Raw genomic sequence first — 18,952 nt, 5'->3', positions numbered from 1 at the left:
GTTTTGTTGTGTGGTAAGGGGGAAGAAGTTGGAGGGAGAATGGGGTTTATGTAGTTGTGTTGATTGCCCTTTTTCTTATTTTATTTTTTTAGAGGGTCCCAGTTGGAGGATTTTGAGGTTATTATAAAGTTTCTTTGTATTTACCTAGCAGCTATATGTTGGCTGTATTGCAATTTGTATGCTATGATTATGGAATTATCAAAGGATTACTAGTCCATTCATTTTCTGGACACAATTATGTCTCTTCTCTTAGTCTCGCACTAGGATTATTAGTTTTTTGCTTTTCCTTAAATTAAACACGACTTTACTTGCATACATTTATTTTTGGACGCGTCTAAAAAATCTTCCAATACAAATACTCAACAATAGTGTTTCACTAATATTATCCATTAAGATTATTAGATAATATATAGATCTGAAGGTTTATATTAAAAAGATATAAGAAAGTTTACTTATAGGGGAATATGTTTAAAATACAAAGGATATAACAACTGATAGATTAGACACTTTGTCTTGAATAAATGTTAATAAAACATCTATATTAAACAATTGGTTAAATAAATATTTTATTAAATAATAGTTGATTTATATTACAAATATGAATAGAATAATAGATATTTAGTAATAAAAATATTTTAAATAGCTAATATATATTTAAATAAATTACTAATTGTGGTGTAAAATTATAAATAAGCTTCAAAAAATAATTATAATAAATGATCTGTAATATATGAGAATAAATTTGTAATTAAAATATCTCAATTTAATATTAACCAAAATTTAAATTAATATAATTTACAATATAATTTACCATATTAAAATATATAAAAGAGTGTATTCTTATTTTATAATTTACGAATACAATAAATAATAAATTAAAATATTAATATATATGATAACATTGAATATAAAAAATGCTTTATTTATTGAATTTTGGAAATAAAGTTAAGTGGTGTATTTACGTTGTCATCATACTTGGATTCTTTAGTAATTTTATACCTAAAAATTATTATTTAATTATACAATTTTTTTTATTTTTACATGGATATTTAATTTATATATTATCATATTAATAAATAATAAAATTATACAAATATAAATGTTTGATTGGAAAATAAGTATAAAACTCTCATAATATCATCAATATATAGCAATTAAACTCATCTTCAAATGTAGATCATCACATGAACAAAAATATACCAAGTTGGCTTTAAAAATATGAGGATTAAGTGTTTGGTAACATTATTATTATTATAAATTGGTTTTACTTTCTCTGTCTCTTTCTCTCTCTTTAATTAATCCATAACTGAAGATGGAAGCTAAGTCCGGAGATTCTTTTCATGTGATGAGTAGAGAGCAATTTGTAGACAGTGACTGCAAGTCTTAATCCCCTTGGTGTGAGGTTTGAGCTACAAATCTTTGAACATATCATCATTCTCAAATATAAAAGGAGCAACAATTGCCTTAATAATCAACACATTTTCATAGTATCATTTTTCTATAATTAAGATCATATCACATTTAGATGTCGGGGACCAAGATAGCCCAGGGTATCCATCTTTCTAGTTGCATAGCCCTCTGTAGTTTCGATCCGTTTCACAAATTAAAACAAACATCGATAAATATTGTGCACTATATATGAATTGTCTTGCATCAATATATATATGCCACTAATCTTTCACTTAATCCTACCCTATATGATTATCATTATTATAATTGGGTCAATCCCAAGTTGGGATACATCGTTTAAGACAAAAGATTCTTTGGCCATCATAATTACTACCCTAACATATCAAATCATTTGATCAAATCTGCTTCACTATTTTCAAATCTCTAATCTATTAGGGCAACTAACCCCTCTCCTTTTTCTTTTTTTCTCTTTATTTTCTTTGGGGGAGGAGGTAGGGATATCAACAGATAGGGCGGGGATACCTCTTTGCTCCTCATTTCCACTTTTAAATTTGTTTTCTGTTTTTGTTTTTGTTTTTCGCCGTAAAGAAATATTGCTCTCTATCTCCATTTTTCATAGAGCCTCATTTTTCATGGAGACCCCATTCTCCATCTATCCGATAGTTCTAACTAATTATTAATTTTTATATGAATAGAATTGCAAATATCTATCTTATATATGCAAAATAGTAAAATTTTATACAAAAATTTTAATGACAAGATGGTAACTTCTTTCGAAATGATGCAGTAGAGAGCGTAACGGCGAGTCAAAGAATAAAGCAGTGGACGAGGTGGGAAATACAAAGACAAAAAGGAGAATGGATACAACGGTAGAGTTATAAAAAGGAACACCACAAATAGAGAGCACAACGCAGTGAGAGTGATGGTACGGTGGAATGTGACGATGCGGCAAGAAGAGAGAGTGGTGAGGGAGTGACTGCAAAGAAATTGGATGGAGTATGAACAGCGTTAAAGATCTCTAAATTGAAGAAGGGTTATACAAATGAGAATTAGAATAATTTAACTATTAAACATAATTCAATAAATTTATGAATTTCAAAAATTAATGAGAAGAAGTGAGAATTTCAGTTTGAATTTCCGTACTTATCTTGAAAGAATTTTATCCTTCGTCTCTATCTTCACAAAAAAAAAAAAAATTTCTCACAATTGAATCTCTATTTAAAACAGCCCATGAAAATTCCCTGGTTTTGGAAAATTTTGTCATCCCCAAAAGGAGGACATATATATAATCAAGTAAGTCACGGAGTTAAAAAAGTATGTACTTGGGACAAGTTAAATAAACGGTTATTTGTGTAGCTTTAGGCGATGAATTTTTATAAATGGTGGTGTCTGCCATGCGGATTTTAATAAAAAGAATTCTATGTATATTAAAATTTAATAATCAAATCAATCATTATATATTTCTGTATGTATATACATATTATTTTACATATTTTTAAATAAATAATTAATTATCAAAATATTAAATCTGAACAAAGAATCAAATTAATATAATATAATATTATATAAAAATCGTTATGAAATGACAAACACATTTTTATATATATAGTTAGACATAAAGAGAGAAAAACAATTATGGTTTTTATTATTTTATATTAAAGCAATAATGCTAGATAATTAATTTTTAAATTAATATTAGTTAATTTTTTTAAATTATTTTATTTATCTTAAAATTTAGACTCTAAATTATAAATATTTAATTATAAATTTTAAATTATAAATTTATACATTAAAATTAGTTAACATTGACTAACTAAAAATGAGTTCCTTATATTTTTTCTTTTAGATTAATATACTTTTCATATGAAGTTTTTTTTTTTAATGCCTGTATGTGCAAAAGAAAATATTATTTAAGAAAAAAATTTGATTTATCAAACAAATAGACTTAAATTAATTTTCTGGTGATATTTAGTATACATTCATCTATTTATCCCAAGGTCTTTTAATTTTTAATTATGATGCAAAGGATCGAGGTTCTAACTGACATGATGTTATTGGGCATACAGAGGTAGCAATGCAAAGATCAAGGAAATAAGTACGAAAACGGTTACTATTTCAAGTTTAAAAATTGGTTAATATATTTTGGTTAATATTATTATTATCAGTTCAATTCTTTTTAAAAAAATATCTAAAAATAAAAAATACTCTCAATTTTTTGAAATTACAGAATAATAAGACTGAAAATTTTAAGTAATTTTTCTAAAATCTAAACTCAAACTTATTTCTGTTTTTAATTAAAATTCTTTGTTTTAATTTGTTCTTCTTCATTTTTTTCTTCTGTTCTCGTTTAATCTTTCTATTTTACTTTATCTGACACCTTACATTTTTTCTTTTAACTTCTAATTCCGTTTAATTTCTTTAATTTCTATTGGCACTGCATCAATTAAGACATTGAGAATTTGAGATATCCATATTAAAATAGAACAAAAATTTAAGTAAAAGAGTATGTAATTCTAATTTTAAATTATATATATTATTGAGTTAAGAATTGAATATTAATTTTTTTAATGACAAATATATATAATTAATATTTTTTATTCTAACTAATTTTCTTTATAAGCATCGTAGATATTAATAAAAAAATCAAGAATCACAATTAACAATCCATGATTATTCAAATAAAATAACGCATGATTATTGAGCAATATACACCAAAAATCAAACCATTCTACAATGAGAAGCTGTTGCACTTGTGAATAAAGAACAAATGATTTGGATTCTCTAAAGTTTGAATTTTACTTTAGAGAATAAAGTGTGATCTTCTATTCTTAAATAGTTTCTCTTTTATATTTATTCTTGGTTCCACCTATGAAATAAATGGTGAGAGATCACACTTTACTCTCTAAAGTGAAATTTAAATTTTAGAGGATCCAAATCTAAAAAGAAAAAGGGAAAAGATTTTTTCTTCAATGCCAACGGCTATAGCATTGATTTGTATAAGGAAAAGTATGAGGAGCCAATAGAATATTTGTACAATGTATACAATGGAGGTTTAGGGAGTATTAGAGATATAACTATTAGTATTACCTTTTCTTATCAGCTGAAACTTTTAGGATGAGTAGTATCATAACATGGTATTAGAGTGCTAAATCTGAAAGGTCAATAGTTCGATTTCTGGTGAACCCAAAATAAGTTTAAGCTTTAACGGAACTCTTTGTATAATGGCTAACTTCATTAAAGAAAACACTATTCCTACATTGTAGAAGAGATTAAGAATTTATTTGAATATCATTAAGTTATTAGAAAAAAGTCTTTTTTTTATTTTATAATATATTTGATAAAAATAAACAAAAAATATTTTTATATTCAAACATAATTATTCGATAAACAAGTATTTTTATATGAGATAGTTAAACATAAAATTATTTTTATTTATTTATAAAATCTTTTAAAAAAAATTACTTAAAAAAAAATATTTTTATAAAAACTCATTCAAACAAATCCTAACAAACACTATATATGATGAATCAATAATGAAAGAAGGAAACTAATTCGAGTTAAATCTTATCATATACATAATTTTACTCTTTCTTGTTTAAATGTGTTTTAATTTTTTTCTTTTCTAAAATTAAGTTCATGTTCAAAAATATAAAAGATAAAGAGTAGACTTAGTTCATATAAAAGTCATTTATATTTTTATTTTAGTGATTATTTTCGAAAATATACTTAAATTAGAGTGTATTTAATTTCTCATATTTAAGTTGGTTTAACGCTTAAAACTTACTAAATTTGAATTAGTTTACGTATTTATATATATGTATTTATATATTTTTGTGCCGTGACTAAAATTTTATGACCCCGTAATTTATTGTACGACGTCAGAATATAATTCAAATGCATGCATTTTGCAACAGAAATGACAAGAGAAAAAGAAGCATTATGAGACTTGGCATAAGTCATAAGTTGAGCAGTAATTTTTAGGGTTTTTGTAGGTAAGTGGTCCATATGTTCTTCTCTCAAATACTATTCACCCACATGTACCTTCCGGAATTTATCATTCAACACTAGATTACGCTAAATGACCACAAATAAAATTCTCTAAGAGAAATAAATATAATTACTTTTTGGAATAGTTCACAGAACATACAAGATTATATGGGTTACATGATTATTTATTATTTAAATATGTCATAAAGTACAAGCTAGGGATATATTTGTTATCCGTGTTTTGTTTTACAACAAATTTTGTTTGCGTAGTTCACTGAACTGGGGCTAACTTCCATCAAATCCCATGTGATCAAAACTACCAACGGAAAAATATATGTATATATACCTTGGCTTCTTTCTTCGAAAAAGAAAAATTAAAGAAAAAAGAAACACACACAAAATGATGGGGTCCATTCTATGGAGGGTGATCAAGTTCCATGCATGTCTGTGCGCCACGCATACATGTTGATATGGTCAATGAAGTGCTGTTCATGTTATTTTCTGGCTCAAGAATCTTTTTTCATTAGCTCGCACTTTAATTATATATGTTAATTCAAAAAATTAGTTATTAAATTTATTATTATATACATAATTTAATTTATTTTTAATATAATTTTATATTTTATAATAATAATTGAATTTGGTCTACATTTAGAACGATTGATGTAAGTTTTATATCTTAAACCTGCTTCTAGTTTTTTGGTACATCAGTTTTGCCTTTTGTTTCTTTCTATGTTGAATGAATATAAATGTAACACAGTCATCGACCACTCACTAAGAAAGGGAAAAAAGAATAGAAGAAGGGGAGACAAAAGAACAAGTAACATGTATGTCATGGATTGAAAGATTTGGAACTTTACATCAGTATCCTTATCTATGTCTCTATCTCCATCTTCAAAATTTCCCCTTTTTTATTTTCTTGTTCTAAATTTTATTTTTCCTAGTAGCTAGAGAAATCCTTTCTTGTTCTTTAACTTGGTGTACAGCTAATAAGATGAAATTGATAATGATATATACACAAAATGTCAAGAGATTCATATAATATTTGATATAAAACCCAGTAACCCATCCTTATTACATACGCGTGAAATGGGACCCAAAACATAACATGGGTGATGATAGCAAAAGTATAGTGTTAATAATGTGTTTATTAATTAATAAGCAATATATAAATAACCTTAAACCTCTGATCTCCATATATATATGTTCATGACGCCCATTCTGTTCATGTCACAAAGCACACACAGACAAACTACTTCTTCACATGACAATATGAATTAATAAATCCATTGAATTCAAATAATAATTAAAAGCAAGGGTCAGCCTAAGGATATGTAACATAACATGGGATTTTTCTCTATAATACTAGCGATATGAATTGAACAACTTATGTCTTTTTCTTTCTGTTGAATACACACATGCATGAACCATATACATATTCATGTGGGCCAAATGTCTTTTTCCTTGATTTGTTTGTTTTCTTCTTTTGGTCTTATTGCTAGATCAATAATAATAATAATAATAATAATAATAATAATAATAATTCACTTGTATTTTGGTCTACTTCGACAGGTGATGTCAAAATGTGATTGTATAAAGATCTCAAGTATAAAGAAGCAGATACGACTCATCTGAAAAAAAATGAGCTCGATCCAAGAATTATTTAATTAATGTCAAGGCAGTTTATCTTGATATTGCTAATAGTAAACTTATGACAAACGTCAAAGGAGTAAAATAAACAAAAAGATGAAAACGTAAAAATTTGATTAAAACAAAGTAAAATAACAATAAATACAATAAGAAGCAAAAGAAAATAAATTAAAGATTGACTTTGGACACTTGCATGCACTTGCATTTTATGTTCTTCAGTTATATTGCAGAGACTGAAAATTTTATGAGTTTAAGTGATAATTTAGTATTCTTGAGTGAAGTCCTGAATTTTTTCTGAATTTCTATTATTTATAGACCATGAATTTAATTGACCTTGGAATATGTCATCCACGATTCACTTCCTCCTTTTTCTCAACCACGACATTGCCTTAATCATGAAAAATCTTTATCTAAAAATTTTGACAACCACGTCTTCTTTGGTCTCTAAGGTAGCGTTTGTTTTGCAGTACTGAGATAGAGACTGAGAGACTGAGACACAATATCATGTTTGTTGGTTCAAAGACTGGTACTAAAATTTCTGTCTCTGTTCTCAAAATTTCAGTATTTCAGTGCTTCCAAAATGTAGGGACACAGGGGACTGATATTTTTAAAAATAGAAACTGAAATTTTAATAACATTTTATACCTAAAATACTCTCATTTTAATTAATTGATTCCAATTTTATACTTTATGCAAATTAAATTAGAGTTTTATTCTTATTTCAATTTTTGTCTCTCATTTGGCACCAAACAGAATACTAAAACTTATTTCAGTCTCTGTTTCTTAATCTCTATCTCTCAGTTTCAGTCTTTCAGTATCTATCTTTCCACCAAACGCTATCTAAGTACTAGCTTGTTCCTCAATTTTCTCTCCCATATGTTCCCATTTTCAGTTTGAAGATCGCATTAAATTTTTTATATTTCGAAGGAGATCACCAATTACTTTTTGATTTTGACATATTTATACTTTCTTCCATTGACTCCAACTTACCTAATTTCACATTCAAAACACTAATTCAATGAAAGAATTTTTTGAGAATAAAAATCTATTAAAAACTAAATATCTAGTAATAATAACAATGCCTTATAGCTTCATCAATCGACATATCTATATATCCATCGAGAAAACGTTTACCGGTTAAAACCGCCCCTAAAATTCTTTTCTTGTACCTAAAGAAAGAACTAGCTAGTTTCCATTCTGATCCTACTAATATATAAGTTATTTAATTACTTATTTATAATTCAACATTTTCTTGTTTTTCATTTGAAATGAAACAGCTGGATGGAAACGAGATTCACAAATTACTAATGGTCAAAGAGAAATAAATTCAGAAAAAAAAAAATTAAAAATTAGTAAAATTTATTATTTTTAAACATTATTTTTAATTATTAATCAAATTTTTTTATTTTAATAATTTAATAATATATTTTTAACTTGTATTTTTAAATATTAATAATTAATTACAAATAAAAAATAATAAATTCTTCTAATTATTTAGTATTTCTCATCAATTTAACCACATGATCAAGTTGCCGTGCATAAATATAAGTAGTTAATAATTATAGTACGTAATTTTCAACAAGTGAAGGCTTAACGCGGTTTCGTTGCTAAGCAAGAAAAAAAAATGAAGGGTGAGACGTGAGGGTGAATTAAAGGGATGATGTGACACTAAACATTACATATTCTATACTATTACTTTTCTTCACAGCCATTAATCCGCATTCCACAGTCCCACCCTCTCCGCACTACATGCGCCGGATTTCGCCCATTGATTTTCCAAGGTAACAAATTTATTTAACTTAATAATGCATGTATGCAATTATATATTATAAGATAAGAAGACTTATCTTTTAATCTAATTTTTATAATCTTTTAAAAATATAATTATTTATATATTTTTTCAAATCAATTTAAATTTTTCAAAAAAAATTCATAATATGATATCAAAATTTTTATGACTATGTTATTTAAATTATTTTTTATTAATTTAATGTTGATGATAATTAATTATAGTAAAAATACATAAAGAGTGCATAAAATTTTTTACTTATATATTTTTTTATTAATGAAAAATTATAAAAAATGAAAGAACTGTTTTTCTCCTTCTCTCAAATTTCACTCTTCCTCTCTCTCTTCTAGTTTATCAAACCATTAAGATTACACCTTGAATAGTTTAAGACATGAGATTTTCTTTGTGATACGATAAGCATGGAGAGCAATCAAGTTGTAAATCGAATTAAAAAGTTATAAATTACCAAGCAATGACGTCGTTTTCTTTCTTTTTCTCATTTTTTCTTCGACATTTCCTTTTCCCTTTCTTATCTCTTCCTTCAAAACTCAGCCAATAGAGTTTGATAAGAGACTATTTCGTAAGATTCTTTTTTAGTGAACATAGCTATTCCGATCAACGAGTTGGAAGGAAGAAAAATATATGAATCCATATTATTCTATAATTCATTGATTTGGTAAGCAGATCTTCGAGTAGTAGTTTTGACAATTAGAGTAATGCCAATCTCCTCCGTCAATTCACGAATCTTCAATTTCAAATTTCAAAGAGCAACACAAGTCCGATTCAAGATCAATCAAACCCTTATTTTCTCCACCCTAAAGAAAATCTAGATAGTAGAAGTCGTGGAATTACAATGGCATGCTCTCATTGAAACAAGTAAGACTACACAGAAAATATGTGCTATAGAAAAAGCATGGGTACTCCTCCCATTTTCAGCAACGGCAGCAACATAACACGGCAATCAGTCATGTGATCACAGAGGAGCATAATGATATACTTGGTAACAAATAATCCTAACCCAATTGTCTTTAAGAGAGCATTGGAATATCAAGATCCGAGTGAGAGCAAATATTTACTTTGTTAGAGTTGATCAAAGATAAAAGTGTGCAACAACAACCTCATAATGCAAAAAAATTTTTGATTAATTCCATTCAGACATCCACTCCAAGTAAAACCATTGCATTACATTTTAAAGCAAGAATTATGTGCTTATTTGGGTGAACTTCTAAGAAAATATCATTTTTTGAGTTATATTTTTTAAAAGATCTTATGGAAAAGTAAAAGTAATTGTATGTTTGGGTATCTCATGCAAAAAGATCTTTTTATTTATCAATTATGTTTGGGTATAACAATATAAAAGTAATTTTTTGTTTATTTATTACATGAAAAATATATTTTTTTAAGGAAAAAAGATTTTTTAAAAAAAGATTTAAATTACAGCTTCTAAAAAAAGATGTTTTTTTTTTTATTTTTCTAGTACTTTTACTTTTACTACTAGAAATTTGCCAAACACACTAAAAAAAATTCTTTTTTCATTAAAAAAGATCTTTCTTTTTATCAAAATAATGGCGCCCAAACAAGCACTATGAGCATTATCACTCCAAAATCTGCACTATGGGTCATTGACTCCAATGCAACAGATCAGGTGACTTTCGACTTAAAAATTTTTATAAACTTTTAAAATATTACTCCAATCAATGTGATATTGTCAAATGGGACCAAAACTGTTAACACCATCATTGGCATAATCACATTCTCCAAAAAAAATTTTTCAAAAATATTTTGTACATTCTTTCTTTTGATTTTAGGCTGATTTCTATGTCAAAATTAACCTCAAACTTACATTGCCAACTGTTAATCGATGATAAGTGTTGTGAGATATAAGATCGATTCACATTCAAGATGATGGGCATTGCTAAGTGTAGAGAAGGGTTATATACAATGAGTAGAGAAACGGAATTCTCTCACTTTCTCTCTTCTCCAACAAAACAAGTTTCATTAGTGGCAACTACGACTACTACTCATCCCACAACACCTTCATACACTGAGCACAACAACATTTGGCATCTTAGATTAGGACTAATACCGATGCATAAATTGAATTTACCGAAGATATATTATCCTTGTATAGATTGTATTGTTTCAAAACTTCCTTATGACTCATGTCATTTTGCAAAATAAAAGAAATTATCTTTTGATCTTAGTACAACTGAAATAAAAGATTGTTTTGACTTAGTTCAAATGGATATCTGGGTCCCATTTCTATCCCTTCCAATGAAGGACATAGGTATTTTGAATTTTTTTTATGAAAAACAAATTTAAAGCATCACAATTAGTTATTAATTTTGTGAATTTTATCAGAGTAGAATTTAAAAAATAAGTTAAGTGTATAAGGATTGATAATGGGCTAAAATTCACCCTAAAATCCTTTTTTTACATCAACTGTCATTTTACACCAAATTTTTTGGGTAGAAACACCAAAACAAAATGGGATTGTAAAGCGAAAACACCAGCAAATTTTAGATGTTGCTAGAGCACTATTATTTCAATCAGGAATTTCACATCATTTTTGGCAATATGCAGTTGTTCACGCTATTCACCTAATTAATAGACTACCCAGCACTAAACTGGATAATGCTAGTCCTTATCAGCTTTTGTATGGTAACTTACCTAACCTTTTATATTTAAGAGTATTTGGTTCTCTTTCATATGCCTCCACATTAACAAATTCAAGAACAAAATTAGACTCAAGAGCCAGAAAACAGCTTTTCTCGGTTTAAAACTAAGAATAAAGGGTTTTCGACTTATTGATTTAAAATAAAAAGAAAATTTCATATCTAGAAATGTAACTTTCTATGAAACTCATTTTCTATTTTCCATTTTCACATTCCACTAGCACTGACATTCCTGTGGTACCCATTCCTACTCCATAATGCATTGATTTTTTTTCAATATGATACAACATTCACACATCATTTTTAAACACCCACACATACCACACTCATAGATTCAAATGAACATTTCTCAAACTCAATGCACTCACCAATTTCCTCACATACCATTGCACCCATTACCATCCCACACACTAATGCACCTGCATTACAAAACTACAACAACATCACACATGACTGCATCATTAGAAAATCTGAAAGAGTCAAAAAATTGCCTGCTTATTTGAAGGACTGCCATTGTATGAAAATCCATGCAACTCACTCTAGCAACTTTGCCAACTCTAACTCTTTATATCCTATCTCATAGCACTTGTCATATGATAAGTTAACACTAAAATATAAGTCCCTTTTTCTATCCATCACCTCAAATTCAAAACCTAGCACTTATAAAAAAGCTGCTGCACATGAATGTAGGAGAAAGGTAATACAAGCTGAATTGACAGCTTTAAATCAGAACAAAATTTGGTGTCTCATTGAACTTCCAAAAGGCAAGAAAGCTGTGGGTTGAAAATCAATTTTTCGGGTAAAATTTAATCCCGATGGTACCATAGAAAAGCATAAAGTAAGGTTAGTTGCAAAAGGATTTACTCAAGTGCAAAGACTGGATTATGGTGATACTTTTAGTTTAGTTGTCAAAATAACTACTCTACGAGTAATGTTGGCATTAGCAGCGACAAAGAAATGACATTTGAAACAGCTGGACGTCAATACTACCTTCTTTCACGGAGATTTGGACAAGAAAGTTTATATAAGGATACCACCTGGTTTGACTGTGTCAGTCTGTCACAATTAGGTTTGATTTGTAAATTACAAAAATCTCTATATGGGTTAAAGCAAGCAAGCAGACAATGGAACATTAAGTTCACTCAGACTCTTGTTGATGCTGGTTATAAGTAGTTTTTTTATGATCATTCACTCTTCATCAAGAAACAATATGAAAGCTTCACTGTCATTCTAATATATATTGATGACTTGGTTTTAATCGGGGATGAATTGGCAAAATCAATTCCATCAAGCGAATTTTGGATGACAAATTCAAAATAAAGGATGTTGGTGATCTCAAGTACTTCTTGGGAATGGAAGTAGCATGCTCTAACTCTGGAATTCACATTTATCAGCGGAAGTACGCCATGGACCATCTCAAGGATTTTGGTTATCTAAATTGCAAGCCTCTCTCCACTCCATTTGATTATAGTCAAAAACTCTCGAAGGAGTCAGGTACCATTTTGACGGACAATACTACTTACAGACAGCTCATCGGCCGACTCCTTTAGCTCACAAATACTAGATCCGATATCTCTTATGTTGTGAGACGTTTGAGCCAGTTTTTGGACTGTGCAACCACTTCTCATCTACAGGTTGCTTTTCGCGTACTCTGATATTTAAAAGGCAGACCTGCAACTAGTCTATTTTTTACCTCTACTTCTAATCTGCGATGGTGACTGGGCTACCTATGCCAATACTCGTCGCTCCGTTTTTGGTTATTGCTTCATGCTTGGAAACTCTCTCATTCGCTGGAAGAGTAAAAAGCAAATCACAGTTACCAAGTCTTCTACAAAAGTTGAATATAGGTCTCTTTCTGTTGCCACTTGTGAAGTTAGTTGGTTATCTTTTTTAATAGATTTCATTGGTTTGCCGTTTTAAAATTTTATTATGCTATTCTGTGACAACCAGTCAACCATTCACATTGTCAATAATCTCATTTTTCATGAAAGAACCAAATACATTGAAGTGAACTGCCACATGGTTCGTAAAAAGTATTTGTCTGATCTCATTCATCTTATGCTAGTTCGTTCCAAAGACCAACTTACTAATTTTCTTATCAAAGCTCTGTTCCCGAATCCTTTTCTTATTAATGTTTTCAAACTAGGATGGTTAGATTTATATAATTTTTGCGGGAGGCTGTTACCTAGAATATTTTTTATTAGTTTTATATTAATGGTAATTAATTATAATAAGAGTACATAATGAGTACATAAGGTTTTTCACTTTTCTGTTTTTTCATTCATTAAAAATTATCAAAAATAAAGAACCAATTTTTCTCTTTCTCTCAACTTTCACTCTTCCTCTCTTTCTTCTAGTTTGTTAGACTATTAACATTACAATTTGAATAACTCAGGAAATGAAATTTTCTTCCGACCAAATAATCCAAATTTTGATTTTTGTTATTAAAAAAAAACTAATATGGGACAAATAAAAAGAGAAAAATAACTTATGTTAAAATTTAAATAAACATAAAAAAGATTTTTGTTTAAAGAAATATGTTAGAGATATAATTATTTATGTATCTTTTTTTATTAGTTTAAGTTCCTCAAAAAAGTGATTTTGTGACAAATAGAAATCGGTTACATCACGTAAAAATCTTATGTAAAAAACAAAGGGTCTTGTAGAGATTTATTTTTTTATTAAAAAATAAAAACAAAATAAAATTTTAACAAGAGCTTTCGATTTTTAAACTATAATTTTATATTAAGGACAAAACAGAAATAGGAAAAAGCATATGCTACTTCCATGTGGATGTTCCTATTTTGTCTGCACCATTAATGTATTTGCATAATAGAATAATAATGCTATTTCTAACGAACATAATTTATCAAACAATCTTAATAAAACAATTCAACTACTCCAATAATATATAGTATTCATTGTTTTGTTTATTCTCTTTCTTTATTATGGTTTTGCATACACATATTGTATAGAGTTTAAAATCTCATCTTTGTAAAAGAAAGGAAGTCATTACATTCTAAGAATGTCTTGCTTAATTAGTTCATGTATATGGTGTATGTGAAGTATGCATCAATTTACCAGAACAAACCAAATGGCTTTCGATTTTATATTGATCTTTATACTACTATTGTTTCATATTAATATATACACGAATCTTCTACATTAACGAGTAGTTTAGTAATTTTTTAGTTGTTGAAATTTCTCGTGTGCGCTTGCTACTGACAAGAACATAAAACGTTGTAATTTATTGTGTGGAATGTATTAGTTCTTTATCCATCCAATTGAAGAGCATTATATTAGAGGACGTAGTTTTTGTCCCCACAGAAATTAGTCAAAATGAAGCACATGCTTCACTCACTGTTCCAAACTACAAAATGCTAAATGTAGAGGTAACCAACCATATTGTTGCCTTGTGTATTATTATATAGAAAAAATGACACTTTTCTTTTTATAAGATTAAAATAATATACATTTTAGTTTATTTAACTAAAATACTTATCAATAACTATTATAATTACATATAAATTAGTGATTATTATTTGATTGATAATAAATAATTTTTTTATTTTTAATATTTTATCAACCACTACAAGAAAAATGATGAATACCGCCGGATTATAAATCTCGCCAGTAACCACCAGTTACTGTCGCATTTTTTCATCTGACGGTAATTATCATCGGATTCTGCAACAGATTACCAGTCCCAAAAAATTATTTGGTTACCGGCAGATTTTTCTAACGATAACATTAGTACCATAATATCCTGTTTTTCACACTATTACAGTCGGATTATTCCCTCGATAAATTTGATGGTAATGTCAATTTTTTAAAAAAAAAACTTGTGATGCAATTTTGTTTTTTATTTTTTCTTTTTTATTTTTATTTTTATTTAAACTTATTTTTCACATAATTAGTGGTCAAATTATAAATAGTACAAACCAATTATGTAATATTAAATATCAAATGTTTAAATAAATTAAAAGTCAAATAAATCAAATATAATGAAACAATAAAACAAAGCCCTAATCAAATATAATGAGGCGGCGGTAATATTTGTGTCCCACCAGCAACACCGCTACCACTGGCACACATCTGAACCTAGTACACTGCCATCTACTGCTTCATCTGCTAAAGCTGCTCCAATTGCTCCCTCTACTCCAACCTGAGCTCATTCGTGTCTGTCACGCATGTGAGGATCTCCCAATAGTTCTCCCGAGTTTTGTTCAGCTCTTGAGCCTGATCATGAAGGCTCCGAGTGAGCTTCTGCACCTGCAGCCTCAAATTAACGCCTTCTTCGGGATCAACAGTTGACTGGTGACAGAAGTGGACGATAGTCTCAACATGGAGGTGTGGAGGCTGTTAGCAAAGAACGACCCCAACCCGTATATGAAAATCTTGTGCGGCTCTGAGGTGGTCTCGCGCCAAACCGCATCGAGATTGACGACTGAAGCAGCAGAGCCAGTAGCATCCTTCTCACTTTGCTGAGATTGCTGAGTTGTGACCTCCAGTCTCCGCATGTAGGACTTCTATGTAACACATGTTATTATGATTAGGACAACAACTGTACAGTTAATTGAAAATTTTATATCACAAGATCAGATGTTTACTCACATAATGATCCACAGACCGCTGATAAGCAAATCTCTCTTTGATCTCCTTCAAATTAAAGTGTAGGTGTACTTGTAGGCCTTCGCCAATGCGCATCGCAATCCAACGACTTGGACTACAAATGTTGCATTGAAATAATATGTTAGGATGCCTAATAACGATATGTCAAAGAATATAACTAAGTTAATAACAAAATTAGAGAAGCTACATACCAGCCTGATCTTAGTCTTCAAAAGGTCGCTGAGCTGCCGGTATACTTGGATGATGATGCGTGAGCATCTTTCCTACCTTTTCCTAATGAATTTGCATTTAATTTGTTGAGTTTAATCAAGAAATAATTATCTTTTAGCCACTATGGATGCTACTTTGAGTCTTGTGCAATTCTGTTTATTTTAGGTAGTATTCAGATAGATTTGATGGAGTTTTCGCAGAAAAAGAGAAGAAGGCGAATGATGCTGTCAACCTTGACCTCTCTGCACTCAAACCTAAATAACTCAAATTACAGAGGTCCACTTGACGTGATTCTAGTGGCGTTAGAAAACTAACTTTCAGAGCTTTCCAACAATGTATAATAGTTCATACTTCTTCTCCATCAATTTGGCCAAGGCTGCGCCTAACTTGATATTTTTCAAGTTAGGCGTGGATTATTAAGGAATCAAGTGGTCCCCAACTCTCCAAGAAGCAAGCACGCAATCTCCTATTAATTCTTATTGAAATTTTATTTATTTAAAATAGGAAAAGATATTATTTAGTTTTAGAAAATATATTTTACATTAAATAGGATTAGATATAAAAAAAGAATATCTTCTCTTCTACCTCATTCCGCACTTCACAGTTTACCTGAATCCTTATTTTCTCTCTGAACCATGAGCAACTAAACCTCCACTGTTAAGGTTAGGAGCTCTGTCTATTGTATGGATTGATACTATTATTTTTCTATTTTAATTCATGTACTGATTTATATTTCAAGAATTGTTTTCGTTCTTTATCTTATGAATTTGGGTGGAACGGAAGTATGACCCTCTTTCTAATTGAGTTCTTGTATAATTTGGAAAAGCTCTTTACTTAAACAACAGCTTGAAAATATATTCTCCTAAATTTCTAATTATCTGGACTTAACGGGATACGTGACATATAATCCTCTTATATTTGGGTAATTAGGATTTCTGTGGCATATAAACTAGAATTGAACTTCACCCTCTAATTGGAATTAAGTGACCAAGGAATTGGCAGTTGATGAATTTTAGAGGAGACTAAAAGGTATAAGGAATTAGGGTTTAGTCACACATAGTTTGCCATGAATTAAATCTTGCATGATTAAAATAGTTAGTAAGAAAAGTCAATCTGGAAAATAGACAACTCTGAAGCCTAAACTATTTTCTCCATATATTATTCACATTAATTTACTGTTTGCTTTATTAATATTCTGAATTTATTGTTTAATGTTATTGAACTCTCAAACACCATTTTCTGTTTGTCTAACTAAGTAAATTAATCAACTATTGTTACTTAGTCCATCAATCCTCGTGGGATCGACCCTTACTCACCTGAGGTATTACTTGGTACGACCCGATGCACTTGCTGATTAGTTTGTGGTTATAAATTCTGCACCAAATTTTTGATGCTGTTGCCGAAGATTGATTGTGATTGACAACTACTCGTTGTTTAAATAGTTAGATTAGATAATTTTTTTAAATTAATTTTTTAGTATTATTAATTTTTGTTTTCTATTTCTTTTTTTTCTTTTTTTTTTCCTTTTCGTTCGCGTTTTTCCCTGTCCCTACTCCCTATGTCTTCTTTTCATTTTTTTCTTTTTATTTTTTTTATTTCTCTAACTTCAATTTGATTTTTTTTAAAACTTTCTATTTTTTAATTTTTGTTTTCTTTTTTTAGTTTCTTAATTATTTAACTTATTTTTTATTTTATTTTGTTTTTATTTTTATTTTATTTTATTTTCGTTTGTTTTCATTATTTTTATTTTTTATTTTATTTCTTTTTAAGAAAAAATAATGGAGAGATATATATCACATAGGTTACTACTCTCACCCAAGTAGTGATTCATATTATTGTGGATGGAGGAACTATTCGAATTCTAGTTGGCAAAGTCAAAATTAAAGAAACTTTAGTACTCTATGTTCCAACTATCAAGAGCCACCATCTCCCTATTCATACCAAGAACCACCACCTCTCTATCCATATCAAGAACCATCATCTTTCGACTTATATCAAGAGCCACCATCTTCCTATTAATACCAAGAATCATCATCTTTTTACTCTTATCAAGAACCATCATCTCCTTCTTATTCATATCAAGAGCCATCATCTCCTTATTCATATCAAGAACCATCATCTCCTTTTTATTCATATCAAGAGACACCATCTCCTTATTCATATCAAGAACCATCAGCTCTTGAACTTCTCATGAAAGAATTTATACATGATATAAGAACGAGTGTCAAAAATATAGAGAAATATGTGCAGTCGATTATCAAGTCCCAGGAAAAGGAACAAGTAAATTCCTTCCCAAGAGATATAATGCAAGATCCTATGGAAGAAAGTGAGGAAATCAATCAAAGGAGTTCATGCTCCAGTGAATTAGAGAACTTTCCACCCTCACACATGGAAGAAGAGAAAGATGCAAGAACAAAGGAGGAAGATGCACCAACAAAGAAGGAAGATGCACAAACAAAGAAAGTTGTAAGGGATGAAAATAATTATGGGAATCTACACTCTAATGAAGCAGAGAGTGCCATAGAGGGTGAGTTTATTGAACCACCAATTCAAGAAGTTTTTGATGAAGGGTACACTCTAACCATCACACAACACCCAA

General features: G+C 29.0%; 1 protein-coding gene across 1 annotated transcript in view; it reads right to left on the bottom strand.

The window, feature by feature from the left end:
* Nucleotides 1-16,218, bottom strand: part of LOC107470449 (ethylene-responsive transcription factor ERF003-like) — a 17,444-nt gene extending 1,226 nt beyond the window's left edge. Inside the window, exons 1-3 of the mRNA XM_016089848.3 lie at nucleotides 16,126-16,218; nucleotides 15,942-16,040; nucleotides 15,677-15,825 (exon numbers count right to left, since the gene is read on the bottom strand). Of these exons, the coding sequence (XP_015945334.2) occupies nucleotides 15,677-15,825; nucleotides 15,942-16,040; nucleotides 16,126-16,218 (341 nt within the window). The remainder of the gene's footprint in view (nucleotides 1-15,676; nucleotides 15,826-15,941; nucleotides 16,041-16,125) is intronic.
* Between the last annotated feature and the right edge of the window lie 2,734 nt (nucleotides 16,219-18,952).

The sequence above is a fragment of the Arachis duranensis genome, chromosome 10 (assembly GCF_000817695.3).
Source record: "Arachis duranensis cultivar V14167 chromosome 10, aradu.V14167.gnm2.J7QH, whole genome shotgun sequence".
Classification (NCBI taxonomy): Eukaryota; Viridiplantae; Streptophyta; class Magnoliopsida; order Fabales; family Fabaceae; genus Arachis; species Arachis duranensis.
This window is presented reverse-complemented; position numbering and strand designations above follow the sequence as displayed.